The sequence below is a fragment of the Abramis brama genome (genome assembly GCF_963993115.1).
Source record: "Abramis brama genome assembly, chromosome: 15".
Lineage (NCBI taxonomy): Eukaryota > Metazoa > Chordata > Actinopteri > Cypriniformes > Leuciscidae > Abramis > Abramis brama.
Genome location: NC_139977.1, coordinates 32,819,017 through 32,835,722, shown reverse-complemented (window position 1 = coordinate 32,835,722; position 16,706 = coordinate 32,819,017). Strand labels below are relative to the sequence as shown.

Genomic DNA, 16,706 nt, shown 5'->3' with positions numbered 1-16,706 from the left:
ACAAATATGAAGCAGCACAACTGTTTTCAACATTGATAATAATCAGACATTTGTTTTTGAAATCAGTAAGTGTATGTGAGTGTATCAGAGATTTAGGTGTGTCTCATCAGTCCTAATGTAGAAGTTTTCTCTGCACTGGACTCCATCATGACTCTGAGTGTGTGTGTGTGTGTGTGTAGGTGACGGATAAGCTGAGCTATAAGGAACAGACTCTAGAGGAGGAGATTCAGCTGCGTGAGCGAGTGCAGCTTCAGTGCAAACAGGCCGAGAGAACGGTGGAGGATCTGCGGATGGAGATGCAGACGCTCAGCCAGAGCAGAGACGACCTCTCCAAACAGCTCAAACTAGCACAGGTACACGCGCGTGTGTGTGTGTGTGTGTGTGTTCACTGCTGACAACACTGTCAGGTCAAGTCAATACAATAGAGGTTATACAGCAGCTTTACAGTGTTGAACAGGAAAACCAATGATGCAAACTTCATCAAATATGAGACTAATTCAAATTCTGCTGTAAAGCTGCTTTACTGAAGACAGTAGAGTCATTATTCAGATCAGAGTTTTGTTTTCATCTGATAGTGTCAGTGCAGTCAAAGAGCAAAGAGATAATATTACTGAATATTAAGTAACCGTGTTTGTGCAAAACTGCCTATTTGCATATTATTTGCATTAGTGATGCATCAAAATAATTTTTTAACGAAACACTGAAATTACTGACCTTTTATGGACTGACTTAGCTGGAAACCAAAAATAAAGTTTAATTAATAATCAATTAATTGATCAAATTTATTTAATGATCAGCACTCAAATAAAAACTCAAAAAAAGTTTTATATAAAATATTAAGTTGCGTATATGGCAGTTTTTATATAAACTTTTTCATGATATATTGAATAGTGTGAACATTTAACCGTTGACTGTCATAACTTTTTTTCATGATTTTTTCAAATATGCATTTAATAATGAAGACAACAGCTTTAGAAATAAATACATAAAAAAGAATTTAAAAAAAGTATTAATTAATAAATTGTATTGTTACATAAAAATATGAATAAATTAATGATTATTGAATTATTAAAAAATATATTATATTGCATTATATTATATATTCAATTTATTGAAATGTATTAATACATTTATTTATTTATTATTTTCATTGAATTATTTAAAAATAAATATATTATATTGCATTATTATTATTCAATATAATAAATAATATATTTATTTTAATGCATTAATATGTTTATTTTTAATTCATTTGTTTAAATAAAAACATTTATTAATTTATACATTAAAAATTATAATGAAAATGTAATATAGTGCATATATTTCTTAAAACGCTCCTCTCTAGAGTAAATGCCGTCGGCGTTTTCTCAGGTTTGCGTTTTTGAGGATTGCGCAGAGATAACCATTTAAAAAAAAATGTACATGAGTTTTATTCATGCATTATGTGTTCTGGTGTCTGTTCGCACTGCTGACAAGACTGTGCGTTTCAGGAGAAGATCATTGATCTGGAAGCCGATCTGGAGGAGCTTCACGAGAACGAGCAACGATGGGTGTCCAAACACAAGAGAGCTCTGGATCAGGTGACCGACCGACACTGATAAAACCACTCCTCTTGTTTTCCAGTACGAATATCGAAACATTCTGACAGCAAAGTCCCTTTACCCTTTAGTGCTCTTCACGTGTCGGCCAAAAATGACTGAATTTAAAATAAAAAAATTATTTCAATGAAATTAATGTACTATATTTTAGTTCGATAATGTTTTTTATATTTTAGGGAATTTTATGGTACTAAATTATATTTATTGTATAATCCATTTATTCACTTTTTGAGCATAGACCTGAAAATTAAATTTCCAACTTAAACTGTCGTAAATCTTGAATGCTTTAGAGCACAGGCTGAAGTTTGATCTCTTTTTAAAGACGACACTTGGCGGATTATTGCTGAAGGGAAAAACGTTTTAAAAAGTGAACTTAAAAAAGTTACAGAATTTTACGTTTATTGTTATGAAAAATGTGCAAAAATACTATTTTGAAATATATATTTTCAAAAACATGTTTTACTCTAAAACTGTGATAAAATGAAAGCCATAAATCTAAACAAGTTGTGTTCAAAATTTGAGCCTGACATCTAAAAAAAATGAGCTTTCAGTCAGATTTTATTTGGGCTGCAGCAAAAAGTGTGACTATTTTTTACAGGACCATTGAACCTGTTCCAATCATGTCCATGTGTGTTCACACAGCAAGTGCCAAAACCTTTACCAAGTTTCGTACCATTCCGATGAAGAAATTTATTTTTTATTATTTTTTTTAATTTTCGTTCAAAAATGACCAAAGAGCATAAGAGGGTTAAAGCAAGTAATTTCACTCGGTGGCCAACTTTGAGATGCTGGAAAACAAGACAGAAGTTCTGAGGAAGAACATCAGTTTTTGCAGTGCAAACAGTTTTTAGTCAGGAAAGCAGATGAACAGAATGGTGTGTAAACGTGTGTGTCTCTCTCACAGTCTGAGCAACTGCAGATGAAGCTCATCCAGGAGAAAGATCTCAACGAGCAGCTGGAGTGTGAGAAGGCCATCATGGAGAGACAGGTGTGTGTGTGTCTGTAATCATGGAAATATCTTTAATAATGAAAGATGATGATGATGATGCTGACGCTGCTGATGTGTGCAGCTGAGAGATCTGCGCAATGAGATGGAGGAACTTCAGAATAACAGAGTCGAGGTCGATTCTGTCACTCGAGCCGAGATCAAAGCCAAAGAGCTGGAGAACACACTGCGTGCAGAGGAGAGGTCAGACACACACACACACACTTTTACACATGCTCATTGTTAGTTCATGTTCACGGGAGATTAATTTAAGTTTAAAGGGGTCATGAACTGTATTTTTAAATTATTTTATAATGTTTCTTGAGGTGCATTTATAATGATAATATGATTTTTACATAATTTTTTTTCACAATTTACAAATAAATGGCTATTTCCTAGCCTGATTTTAGCCTCTGATTTGAACGCTCTGTTTGAAGGGGCGTGTCTGTGTGAGACTTCAGTGCTGTGATTGGCATATTGCATATGAAATAAGTGGGAAAATGTGGAACCCTCTCAAATACTTTTATGTTTTTAATTAACGAATCGTGAAAAGTGTTGTTTATAGCATTATATTTAGATCTATTCCATCACATGAAAGGTTGCAGTGATGAGCATTGAGCAGAAGTCTGTTGTTCGCGTGAATGAAGTGATCGCATCATTGCAATGCAATTGCTGCACTCTCACGAATGCTTTCACCAAATAACAATGCAAACACGATGTAAATACAGTAAGAGCTTCGTTGTGCAGTGTAACAGCGTCATTGACAGCTTGGGCGATTGGAAAGGGAGCGTTCTTTGATCGCTTTCTGTATATAAATTAATCACAGTTTAAATAACAGATTATTTTCATGTTACTAAGAGACACAGTGTGAAGTTGATCGTTTAGTCACTGGCTTGATTTACTGATGCAACAGTATTGAACGATTTTGAGAGAAATATTATCTGTCTGAACTTGATTACACATCACTGATCACAGATCAGGCGTTAGAATAAACATGGTTACTTACATGTTTGTGGCGTTGCTTAAAGCCTGCGCCGAAATTACGACTGATTTAACAAATAATCCACAGTGAAATGTACAGAATACAAATAAATAATGCCCTGCTGAGACTTTCACTTCTGCAAAGGCGGTCTTTCGCTGCCCTGTGACGTCATAATTCCACACTTTTCAGATCTTGTTGTTTTCTGGCCTTGATCTCAATAAAAGCTTTTTCTGGAATATCAAGTAAGTTTTGAGTTTTGAAACTTGCAGGATATTTTTTTTTTTAGAGTATAACGACCTCTTAACTGTCAAAAGATCAAGGAAAATTTTAATTATCAGTTCATGACCCCTTTAATGTGATCACGAGTTCCTCTGGGGAATGCAATAGTTGTGCAAGAGTTGAAATATCATTTTTCTCCCTTTTCATATATATATATATAATTTTTTTTTTTTTTTTTTTTTTTTTCTTCAAAAATTTCATCGCCGTGTGCATATATGGGCTCTGAAGTTTCCTAATAATTTGGCTTTTGGAGAAAATATTCTATTTGGAATCTTAAAGGGTTCCGTCAGGCACTTCATACTTCCATCATGAATCATTGTACGGAATTATTTTAGTTTTAATTTAGTTTAATTATTTTTTCTTTTCTTTTTTTAATTAAATGTTATGAATTAAACCGCTCATAAACATACTATTTGTATTATCCAATCATTTAAGAAATTTCTTCGTATACCTTTTTGGCATGACGGGTTCTTTAAGATTGAGTCCAGAACCCTAGAGTTCTAAATAGAAGCACATTGTGTCAGAATGATCCTCTAAAGACTCTCTCTCTGCTCCTCAGGAATAAAGTGGTCATGAGCAACACCATCAGCAAACTGGAGAGGAAGATCCACGAGCTGACGGAGCAGATGGAGGAGGAGAATAGGATCTCCACAGAGCAGAGGGAGCTGGTACGACACACACACACACACACACACACACACACACACACACACACACACACAGACAGCAGAGGGAGACACAACACTGAACAACAGCACATCACACACACACTGACAGACAGCAGAGGGAGCTGGTACGACACACACACACACACTCACCGACAGCAGAGGGAGCTGGTACAACACTGAGACACACACACTGACAGACAGCAGAGGGAGACACAACACTGAACAACAGCACATCACACACACTCACACACAATTATTTAATAATGTAATAATATTTCTTTAATAAATGATCTCTTTTATACTTACATTTATCTTTCCATATTTGTTTGTGTTTGTGCCAATGCAAGTTTTATTCTCGTAGTTATCGTTAGTGATTGAACAAGTGATCAGACTTCCAATGTTCTCCTGGAGGACAAACTGTGGAAAAGCAGTGTTTTGGGATGACTCAGCACATGTTTTGGTCCTCTGGTCTGAAGGTTGTGTGTGTTTGTAGATGACTCAGCGGATCCGTGTGTTGAAGAGACAGCTGAACGAGGCCGAGGAAGAGGCGAGTCGGCGGGACGTTCAACACCGACACACACAGAGAGAACTGATGGAGGAGAGAGAAGCCAACAGCCGACTGCAGAGACAACTGCTGGACCAACAGCTGACCAACAAGTACGTACACACACACACACACACACTCACACACACACACGTTTTTTTAATTAAAATTATACTTAAACATTTGTGTTAATAAATGCACCGTAATATGCATTAATTACAATTACATTTATAAAATAATGTATACTTGTATTTTATTATATTATACATATTTGTGTTAATATACACCATATCCATATATTAAATAAAAATACATAAATTATAATTATAAATAAATGTTTGTGTAAATACACTATTATTTTAGATCAATGTAAATTTCATTTATAAAATAATTAGTAATTATTTATGAATATATGTATTTTATTAAAATTACATATAAATAAATGTGTTACCATATACACCATATTAATTAAATAATATAAATTACATTTATTTAAAATAAATATGTATATATTATAATTATAAATATTTCTGTTAATATATACACAATAATGTATTCATATAAATTACATTTATTTGATGCATTTTATATTATTGCATTTTATACATATATTTGATGCATGTTTGTTAAATCTAATAAAAATATAATTTTTTGAGACTGTATTTTGCATGAAGGCCTTGCTAGAAACTAAAAGTCCTTAATATCAAACATTTATTCTAGGTTAATGCTCTCCTAATATTGTTTGTCATGTGTGTCCCACAGGAGGAAAGAGTCGAGACAAACTCTAGAAAACCTGAAGCTGACCTTCGATGACGATGAAGATGAGGAAGAGCAACAGTCCAAACTCACAGAGAAGCAGATCTCGCAGGTCTGACCTCACAAACACAGGCCAAACCTGGAACTATATCAAAAACTGCCCAAAACCAACTCAATCTGGATCTGCTGTCGGTCTCAGTTCAGACAAACTGTTTCCACTGAGACCAGACGCCCGAAAACATCAAACCGGATCACGGAAACACCTCAGATCCAGAGGAACTCCATACGAACTGGACAACAATAATGTTGTGGAAAAGCTCTCTCCTGTGGACTGACACTCTCAGGAATATAATCTAACAGAGAATATTGCAGGAAAATCTGCTTTACAGTAACAGACGTCCCTGGTTTGTTCATTTACAGTAAGCTATCGGTCTATTCTACATGTTCAGTGGTTAATGTTCTCTATCAAACTATCCGTTCTGTTATTTCTATTGTTATTTTTTTCTATCAGCTTGTTTACATCATGCATATATTAGCATAAACAAGGTAGAAATTAATGAAGTGTGTAGTTATTCATGGCACCATGTTTAGATTTCTTCGGGGACTTTACGTGAACTTGCATGCCTTCAGTGATCAGAGCAGGTGAATGTGTGAAACTGCTGATGTTACTGTACTTCTGCTGACGGTTATTAACCAGTTATGGGAATCGTGTTTAAGTGTTAAAGATAATATAACATGTTGAAAGGGATCATGTGTGTCTGTCTGGATTCTTCACACGCTCCGTTTAGTGCCACTTAAAACACAGCAGCAGACTTTTACTCCATGGGGTTTTATTTGTTGCACAAAATGGTAATAAAATATGCTAAATCATGATTGTCGCCCTTTTCATTTTTTTTTTACTTTGTTTAGAACGTTAATAAACTAGCATTAACTAAAATGCCACAAAAGGCAGAGAGTAATTCAATAAAATAAAATAAAAAACACCTTTTTAACTCTTTTCCCACCAGCTTTTTCTGATAATTTTCACAAAACTTTAATGGCTCCCAGAATATTATGTTGTATGAATATCTGAACATGCGACGCCAAAGAAAGAACAGAGACAACAACATTTTATTCTAGCTTCCTACATATATATTTTTTATCAACACTTTAAAGTTTAATAAAAAAGCAACATTTTGAACAAAAAGCTGAGAAAATGGTGTTTTTGTTAAAGATTTCCTTGGATCAGATTCAGAGCGATGATCAAAACACAGATGGAGTAGATCGAGTCCATCAACGCCTCAAAGCTTCACAGTCCTGTAACTCGTCCTGGGTCGATATTTCATTCAGTAACATTAGGCAGTTTTGATGCTGTTTTAATGTCTTCTATCAATTGTTTCTGCTTCTTCTCTTGTGTTTTGATCTGGAGATGCTGTACTCTTTCAGAAGATGCGTAACAGCGCCCCCTACTGTATAACAGTGGAAACATGGCTAACCGGTAAATTCTGTCAGGGATAGAGTTAAAGTCCCCCTGTAGTCAATAATTTGATCCCTTAAAGGTGACATATTATGCCCCTTTTCACCAGATGTATTATAAATCTATGGCCAAAAACCCATTTTTGTGTGTGTCCCTTTAAATGCAAATGAGCTGTTGCTCCGCCTCCGTTCAGAAGAGGCCGATCCTTCACACGAGCTTCGGACTCCGGCAATAACACACGCGAATTTCAGTCAAATCTCAGAAATAACCGTGGAGTGCAGGCTTACAGAGAGACTCATACATTTATGTAGTTGTTGTGGAGTTGCATTGATTAATCTCATCATCATGTTTAACTTTTACACAAGTTGACAGTTCCTGAGGTGTTTATAAGACAGCTGTGACCTGTTTTGGTCAATAGTGTTCAGTGCTCGTCTGTGCTCAACCACAGAACAGTTTCATGCTTTGCTCCAACTTTTGCCATTGCGTTAGAACTGGTTACACTGTTGTCACTGGCGAAAACCAGTGGAAACGTGCAGATTAAGGGCCGGTAATATTATAATAAGATCCTCTTCTTACGTCAGAAGGGGAGTGAAATCAGATCGGCTTATTAACATGCTCGCAGAGAAAGGCTCACCAAAACAGTTACTGGGTTTCACTTTTCACGTTTTCAGGGTTGGTACTGTAGATGCCCAGGGGACCCGATTATAGCACTTAAACACGGAAAAAGTCAGATTTTCATGATATGTCCCCTTTAAAACTTTAAACCCTTTATGTACCCTTTAAACACTCCTTTGTGTGTTTTTCACATACAAACGACAACATTGTCGAAATGAGGCCATTCACACGGATCCGAAAAAATTCACACAAAGATGATAATGGTGTCGTTTTAAAAAAAGTGCACTTTGAAACTGGTTTTCAAAAGTTTGCGTTTTTAGTCCCCCCAAAACGCTGTTGTCGTGTAGTAAATGAACGGCCAAAATGCATAAAGTTTTCAGTTTTTAGTTGAAACCAGTGTCGTGTAAACGGCCCCTTAATGAAACAAGAACCTGGCTTTATTCAATGTTCAGATTGCTGTCCTGGAACTGTATTCAAATGAATGCGTATTAATTAGCTAAGGCCTTATTTGCATATTTAACGCTTTCACCTCTAGCATTTAAAAAAAAAGTTTACAGCCACCACCAATTGATTTTTGATCATTTTCACAATTTTTGTTCATTTTTTTTATTTTTATGAATATCTGAACTTGCAATCTTACAAAAGAAAGAGCAGAGCCTCTGTTTAAAAAAAACAAAAAAACAAACAAAAAAACCCATTTAATTCTAGACTCATGCATTCTTTTATTTTTTTGATTGTGGGCAAAAAAAAGAAGATTTTTCAGCTTTTTGTTTTTTAAGTCTACAACGTGCTTAAGTATGGAGCCCCTAAAGGGACCTTTATATACAGGCGTTTTGTGAAAGTATCTCTTGTGCACGAGATACGTTTCTCGTGCGCACACAATAGTTTCTCGTGAGCATGCCATATGTTTCTTGTGAGCACGTGAAAGTCTGTATTTATTTTTTATTTTACACTTCATTATTCACACACAGTACAAAAAAAAGGAAAGAACGAAAGAAAACATAAAAACCCAAGTGCATTTTTCCTCTTTATTCTTTAGTAACATGTTACACGCATAACAAAAAATAAACGCTCTCAAAGAAATCTGAAGTTGTTTTTTTGACCTGCTTTACAGTTACAGTTCAGTTCAGTTCAGTTCTCTTTGTGTTATTTTCTGCTATATTTCGCCAAATATACTTGTAATGCGTTAAACTAGCTTAGAGGAGTTCAGGACCCTATTAACGACTCGGGAAGCGTGTCATTGGTCAGTAGATCTTTACAGGCACAAGGAGAGAAAATCCTTCAATGTAAACTTTTAAGAGAACAACATCACTTGTCATAAAGCCATTCCTTAAACCACATGAGGTACTAAACACACGAGAAGCTCAAGAGACGCGGCTCTGTTCAAGGCCAAGCAGAAGTTCAGTGGAAACACAAAAGCTAATCTGAATGTTCTTCAAACAGAAATGTTGGTCCAGAGATTGTCACATTGAAAGGCATGTGCGATCAATCGTTCCACACACACATACACACTCACACTCATAATATTCAATGCGAGTGTGTTTAAGACGTGAATCATGAGGAACTGAGGTGATATTATGGCACGGGATGATTTGGCACCAGAGGACAGAAATAAAACCGTGTTAAGGCCCGTTCACACAAAGGACGATAACTACAAGTTATCTAAATATAAAAGAATAGCAGAGTCCACACCGCATAATAACAACGACAAAGAGAAACGATATGGTTTGAATCTCTTTTTTTTAACGTTAAAGACGCTGACAGCCAATCAGAATCCATCCTGCTTTAAAGGGCGCGAACATTTAAAGCTGCAGACGAAAAAACTGCAGCGCGCGCTTAAACATAACGAAATCGTCCGCTGGTGTGGACGCTAATATCATTATAATTATCTTTTTAGTTATCATTATTGGTGTGAACGGGCCTTACGAATCAAAACATCAAACAGACTCTAGAAACCTTATCAATCATTCTGAGCTCTAATACAGACCTCGTTAAACAATCATAACAATATGAATGTCACCAAACCTGTCAATAACTCGACAGGTCATATTTCACCCTGAACTTATATGATAAAAAAAACCAAACTTTAAACAACCAAACATTATATTAAAATAAATAAATAGTATGAAGCCTATTTTTATCACAGTAATGAGAAATCAAAAGTAAAATTTATGAAGACGTGTTTAACTGTCATTAAATTAGCATCACAGTGCAAAACATCTTAATGGTTTTGAATTTAGGGTGAAATATGACCTGGACATGTTTTTATGATATTCACCAAAACAAACAAAAAACAAAAAATTAAAAACAGAAGGAAATTTGTATTAATCTGGCTGTACAAGAACACATCCAAGTAGTATTATGTCATGCCAAATTCATAAGACATATTTGAAATGAAAAATGAAGCCTATTATCATATTAGGACCAAGATTTCTTTGCCTATAAACAATTGCAGTTTTAAAAAATACCTCCAAATGATATGATACCACTGCAATAATAAAGAAAAATAACATGATGCATTTAACTGAACACCAGGATAGTATGTTGTACTGCCTTTTTGCTGATTTACTGTAAATACAAATTAAACACTGTATTGTAGGAATTGTGAGAAATATAATAAAGTCAAGCACTCATACACTTACAGTAATGAGAATCTGACGTTGAAATGTGTGAAAATAATGTCACAAAGCAAAACATCCTAATGCTTGTGAATGTAGGCTGACTTATGATCTGCATGTGTTTTCGGGATATTGTCTTTCATACACAGATGCATTAAAAAGAGTCGCTGGCCGTTTCATTTCTTTCAAATCTTCAGAAGTCAGAAGTATGGAAGCTTGTTTCTGTCACGGAATAAAAAAGAAAGAAAATTTTATCTCACAACTGTTTTTCTTGCAATAGTGTACATCACGAATGTGAGATATAAACTCCCAGCTGCAAGTTATAAAGTCAGAATTGTGAGATAGTGTTATTTCAGCCTTCTATTTTACTTTTATTAATATTTTGAATTATCTTTATATTTTTAGTTTTCATGTTAATTTTGGTAATTTTTTGGGTCATTTCATTATGTGCTTTTGTAAATGTATTATTTTTTTAAAATTGCTATTTAGATTTAATATATAGTTTATATTTATTTTGCTAATTTTAGTGCTTAAACTTAAAGTTAACTGTCAATTTTTGTTTAGTTTTTCAACTAATATCGACATTGTATTTTATTTCAGCTTTATTTCAATTAACAGAAATGTTTTTAATAGTTTTAGTTAATGATGATAACCCTGGAGAGAGAATTTTTTTTTGATTCTGTGGTGAAAACAATCTTCCATACAGAAGTGTGTTAGAGCCGCTCACAAACACATAAACACACCATAATTATTCAATTATTTGTTTGCATTTTTTTTTTTTTTTGCATCAATCTCTACTTTCTACAGTTCATTAACTTTTCTCTGAACACAATCTAATAATTCAATCTGAAATCCCCCAGAGGTCTGTAGGTGATCGAGCTCCAGTCAATAATCCTAAAGTGTGATTGTGAGAGACGTCTAAAGCCGCGAGTGAACCTACTGTTGGCCGCATGCACAGACACGCATCGTCACGAGACACGACAGCATCTCAAATACTCAATAAAACTAAGGTGATGGACATTCAGAAGCTGAAGCGTCTCTTTGGCCTGTAGACATGCACAGGTTTCCATTCACCAAAGACCCACTCGGACAGGCAGTGTAATAGTGTTCGGCACAAACCCTTTCTAGACCGTTCTACAGGCGTGACCACTGCTCAAATCACCCATACATGAATGCTGAACCCAGATACTGTATGTACATTCATTTAGATGTCCAATTCAGATTATGGTCCATAAAATCATTTGGATTTTGTTTTTTCTGACATAAGATCAAAACACAACTGGTCAAACGTTTTTAAGAATTAGGATTTCTTTTAACGCTTTTGAACGAGTCTCTTCTGCTCACCAAAGTGGCTTTTATTTGATCAAAAATACAGTGAAAACAGTGAAATATTATTACAATTTAAAATAGCTGTGAATATATAGTTAAATGTGATTTATTCCTGTGATCAAAGCTGAATTTTCAGCATCATTACTCCAGTCTTCAGTGTCACATGATCCTTCACAAATCATTATCATATGATGATTTGATGATCAAGAAACATTTATGATTATTATCAATGTTGAAAATAGTTCATATTTTTGTGGAAACCGTGATACACTACCATTCTAAAGTTTGGGGTAAGTCTACTTTTATTCAGCGAGGACGCATTAAATTGATCAAAAGTGACAGTAAAGAAATTTAAATGTTACAAAATATTTCTATTAAAAAAAAAGCTGTTCTTTTGAACTTTATATTCATCAAAGAATCCTGAAAAATAAAATGCGTCACATTTTCTACAAAAACATGATAATATTCAGAAATGTCTCAACTCATGAATTCTGAAGGATCATGTGACACTGAAGACTGGAGTAATGATGCTGAAAATACAGCTTTGATCACAGGAATAAATTACACTTTACTATATATTCACATAGAAAACAGATGATTTACATTGGAATAATATTTCACAATTTTTACTGCATTTGTGATCAAATAAACGCACTCGTGGTGAGAATAAGAGACTCGTTCAAAAGCATTAATTATTCAAAACTTGAGATGCATTTGCAAATAGTTTTAATCCGGGATAAATTTGGCAGGGTTTGTTAAAGATCACGGGGCAGTACGACAGCTCTCACAAACTCTCCAATGAGAAATACAAATGTCCACACACACACACACACACACACACACACATCTGTAATGCAGTGGTCAGATGGGGCGTGCGAGATCCAGTCGCTCTGAGATGGTCCACTAGAGGAAGGCCACTGCCTGCTTTAACATGCACACTTCTTCTCGTTGGCGGGCGCAGCGTCCAGTTTGCTGGAGCCGTCCGTGTTGTGTGTGTCGGGCGCGGGTTTGTCCACACACTGCTCCATCCTCTTCATCACCAGGTCCAGTAGCGTGACCACGGCCTTGTCCACCTCCGCGCCGGTGGCCGCACTCGTCTCGAAGTAGGGAATGCTGGGAGACGACGCAAACACAAACAGACATCAGAGATGAAGCCTGGACTCGCGCACACATCTGAATGTGTTTCATATGCATATTACAGCTGCACAATTCATAATTCAATTCAGTTCACGTTTATTCGTCTAGCGCTTTCACAATACATCATTTCAGAGCAGCTTTACAGAAAGTGCACGAGTCAATGTTACAATTTAGAGTGATCTGTTATCACACATGTGACCCTGGACCACTAAACCAGTCTTATGGGTAATTTTTTTAAGTAATAAATGAGCTTTCCATTGATGTATGGTTTGTTAGGATAGGACAATATTTGGTCGAGATACAACTATTGAAAATCTGGAATCTGAGGGTGCAAAAACATTGAAACATGTTGTTTTTTAAAGTTGTTCATTTATGTTGGCGATTGTCCTGCATTCACTCACAAAAATACATGTTATATATTTGTTTATATATTTACGGTAGGAAATTTACTAAATATCTTCATGGATCATGATCTGTACTTAATATCCTCATGATTTTTGGCATAAAAGAAAAATGGATAATTTTGACCCATACAATGTATTGTTGGCTATTGCCACAGATATACCCGTGCGACTCGAGACTGGTGACGTGGTCCAGGGTCACATATACGTACATATACAAAATCACAGTTAGCTAAAAATTTATTAATTTGAACAATGTAATAATTAAAGGTAGAAACAATGAGCTCATTGAAGTAAGTAAAAGATCTCGATTCAAACACGTGATCTTATTCCTAAATGACAGTGATTCTCCTGTGTCTAATAATCTGACAAAATCACAGCGAACATTCAGATCTGCGTTCTGATCCAGAGAGAGCCGTTGTCATGTGTAGATATGAATCAGCTTCACAAACACACGAGACACAGACGTCTTCTAACCGTATACATACGGTTGTATACTGAGAATATAGTTCCCAGTGTGTATACGGTTAGAAGATGGCTGTGTCATGTGATCTTGTTATTTTGACACGCTGTGACTATACACATCACAACATGTAAATAGGAAAATGTTGGCGTTATTTTGTCACTTATTGGGAGCAGTATGCTAGCTGGAGCCATTTACCTCCAGTCTTTGTGCTAAGCTAGGCTAGCGGGGGTGTGTCAGACAGAGTTACGGCACGCACAGAGATGAGAAGGGTGTGTGTGGACTTATCTAACTCTGGGGGATACGGTGAATAAGATAAAGTCACAAAAATTCGGCGTGTTCCTTTAACAACAGAAACTGAATCATCAAATGTAAAAATAAAACACGGCTTAGTTTTCACTGTATGAATTAAATATATATAAATACTGATTCTTATTAAAGCTACAGAAGTTATTCAGCCAAGAGAAGCGAGTGATTTTCTCTTTGTCTTTTGTTCATGACCGCAGTTATTACAAGCCGTTGCGATATGCATATCGCGATATATACATTTGTGATATTTCAATAATTTCTATATATTGTGCAGCCCTAATAATAAATATTTATTGTTCATTTCTATCTGGCCAAGCAGAAGAACGGAAGCTTCTAAGGCAGAAACTCTTCAGGATTCAAGAGCAATCAGAGACTGAACTCACCCGTACTTGTCCGCTAGTTCTTTAGCCTGTTTCTCCTGAACTTCTCTCTGGTCGGACAGATCGGCTTTATTACCCACAAGAACAATATCTGGATTCTCACAATAGGCGTTAGCCTGGAGCTGACCTACACACACACACACACACACACACAGTACAGCAGTTTTACAGTCACTGTTTCAGGTTTTAGTGTAAATGAAACACTGTCAGCAAGTCTAAAGAGCCGAAATGATCGGAAAACAAAGTCATAATGGAGTCAATAACCAGTTCTTTGTCTGCAAGTCTGGTTATCGACGGTTAGCTAGGACACGTACTCATCCAGTTCCTGACGTTGAGGAAACTCTGCTGGCTCGTCAGGTCGAACATGAGCAGGAATCCCATCGCATCTCTGAAGAACGCTGTGGTTAAACTCCTGAACCTGTTGGAGAACAGACCAACATTCACTGACACACTCAACTACAATCCTCACGTCATCTCAACATACAGTGCTAACACAAACCCAGTCAACTTTACTCAGCCAACTCTAATAAAACATTTCACTGCACTTTTTAATAACAGAATTATATTTCTACTGCAATTCATCATTGAGATATAAACATTTAAATGGTGACTGTAATAAAAACATGACAGATTCATTCAAACGTACATTTAATAATGAAGACAATACTAACAGGATCAGTAAAACTATAATGAATACAGTGCATAAACAACTGCTCAAACGTTTGGAATTATTATGATTTTTCAATGTTTTTGAAAGACGTCTCATATACGGAGATTAAAAAAACGAGATGGGAGAAAAAAAACTATTTCAAAGAACTTTCTTTTGGGGGAAACGCAAAAACATTGAGATATAACTTTTTATACATTTCGGTAACCAAAAATTGCAGTTCAGCCCAAGCAAATTTGGTTGCTGAAATGTATCACACATTTCTGATATAAAAATAAACGCAGCCTTGATGTGCATTAAACACAGATGACACGGATTTGCTATTTCAGGACCAGCGTCAGCATCAGACTCTGGTGGTTCAGTCATCACCTTCACTGGTGTGATGAAGGAAACACACTCCGTTATCTGTGTTTAGTCTGAGGGCATAAACGTCCTACAATCACTGAATCGAACACCAGTGCAGCAGCTGAAGTGAACGAATCAAACAGGGAACTGAATCAATGAGGGAACCGAATCAAACAGGGAGCCGAATCAAAGGGAGAACCGAATCAAACAGGGAGCCGAATCAAAGGGAGAACCGAATCAAACAGGGAGCCGAATCAAAAAGAGAATCGAATCAAACAGGGAACTGAATCAATGAGGGAACCGAATCAAACAGGGAGCCGAATCAAAGGGAGAACCGAATCAAACAGGGAGCCGAATCAAAGGGAGAACCGAATCAAACAGGGAGCCGAATCAAAAAGAGAATCGAATCAAACAGGGAACTGAATCAATGAGGGAACCGAATCAAACAGGGAGCCGAATCAAAGGGAGAACCGAATCAAACAGGGAGCCGAATCAAAGGGAGAACCGAATCAAACAGGGAGCCGAATCAAAGGGAGAACCGAATCAAACAGGGAGCCGAATCAAAAAGAGAATCGAATCAAACAGGGAACTGAATCAATGAGGGAACCGAATCAAACAGGGAGCCGAATCAAAAAGAGAATCAAATCAAACAGGGAACCGAATCGAAGAGAGAATCAATTCAAAGAGAGAACAGATTCAGTCCTCCAGATCAGGGGTTTATTTCAAACTGGGGTCCGTGGAAAAGTTTAGAGATAAACCATGTAAAAATGTAAAAATGTAAAAAAATAAATGAATAAATAAATAATAAAAATATTAAAATAAATAAAACATAAAATTATATTAATAATTATATTAATAAATAATAATTCTATAAATAATTGAATGAAAAAATTATATAGATACATAAAATACTAAAAAGATATAAATATAAATATATTAAAACTCATAAATAATTAGATTAAATTAGATTAAATCATAAATAATTAAATAAATAACATAAAATAAATAAAATTCTATTAATGTATATATCATTAAATTAAAATAATAAACAGATACATACAGTAAATAAATAATAAAAAGATAAAAATACATAAATTACAATTCATTAAAAAACTAATTGTTTAAAATGATATACCCTATATATACACAGTATGTATGCATATATATATATACT

The 16,706-nt window shown here is 35.4% G+C and overlaps 2 protein-coding genes across 10 annotated transcripts in view; one reads left to right on the top strand and one right to left on the bottom strand.

The window, feature by feature from the left end:
• The window catches only part of LOC311097540 (uncharacterized protein), a 39,503-nt gene extending 32,820 nt beyond the window's left edge, over positions 1-6,683 (top strand). For all 6 annotated transcript variants that reach the window (XM_084137307.1, XM_084137309.1, XM_084137306.1 and 3 more), the window contains 7 exons: positions 180-353; positions 1,491-1,580; positions 2,503-2,586; positions 2,669-2,787; positions 4,404-4,512; positions 5,006-5,169; positions 5,819-6,683. In XM_084137307.1, coding sequence (XP_083993433.1) covers positions 180-353; positions 1,491-1,580; positions 2,503-2,586; positions 2,669-2,787; positions 4,404-4,512; positions 5,006-5,169; positions 5,819-5,930 — 852 coding nt within the window. In that variant the 3' untranslated portion in view covers positions 5,931-6,683. The remainder of the gene's footprint in view (positions 1-179; positions 354-1,490; positions 1,581-2,502; positions 2,587-2,668; positions 2,788-4,403; positions 4,513-5,005; positions 5,170-5,818) is intronic.
• A 4,239-nt stretch (positions 6,684-10,922) lies between these two features.
• Positions 10,923-16,706, bottom strand: part of rab27b (RAB27B, member RAS oncogene family) — a 40,196-nt gene continuing 34,412 nt past the window's right edge. For all 4 annotated transcript variants that reach the window (XM_084137313.1, XM_084137316.1, XM_084137315.1 and 1 more), the window contains 3 exons: positions 14,835-14,938; positions 14,524-14,647; positions 10,923-12,943 (listed from right to left, as the gene is read on the bottom strand). In XM_084137313.1, the coding sequence (XP_083993439.1) occupies positions 12,757-12,943; positions 14,524-14,647; positions 14,835-14,938 (415 nt within the window). In that variant the 3' untranslated portion in view covers positions 10,923-12,756. The remainder of the gene's footprint in view (positions 12,944-14,523; positions 14,648-14,834; positions 14,939-16,706) is intronic.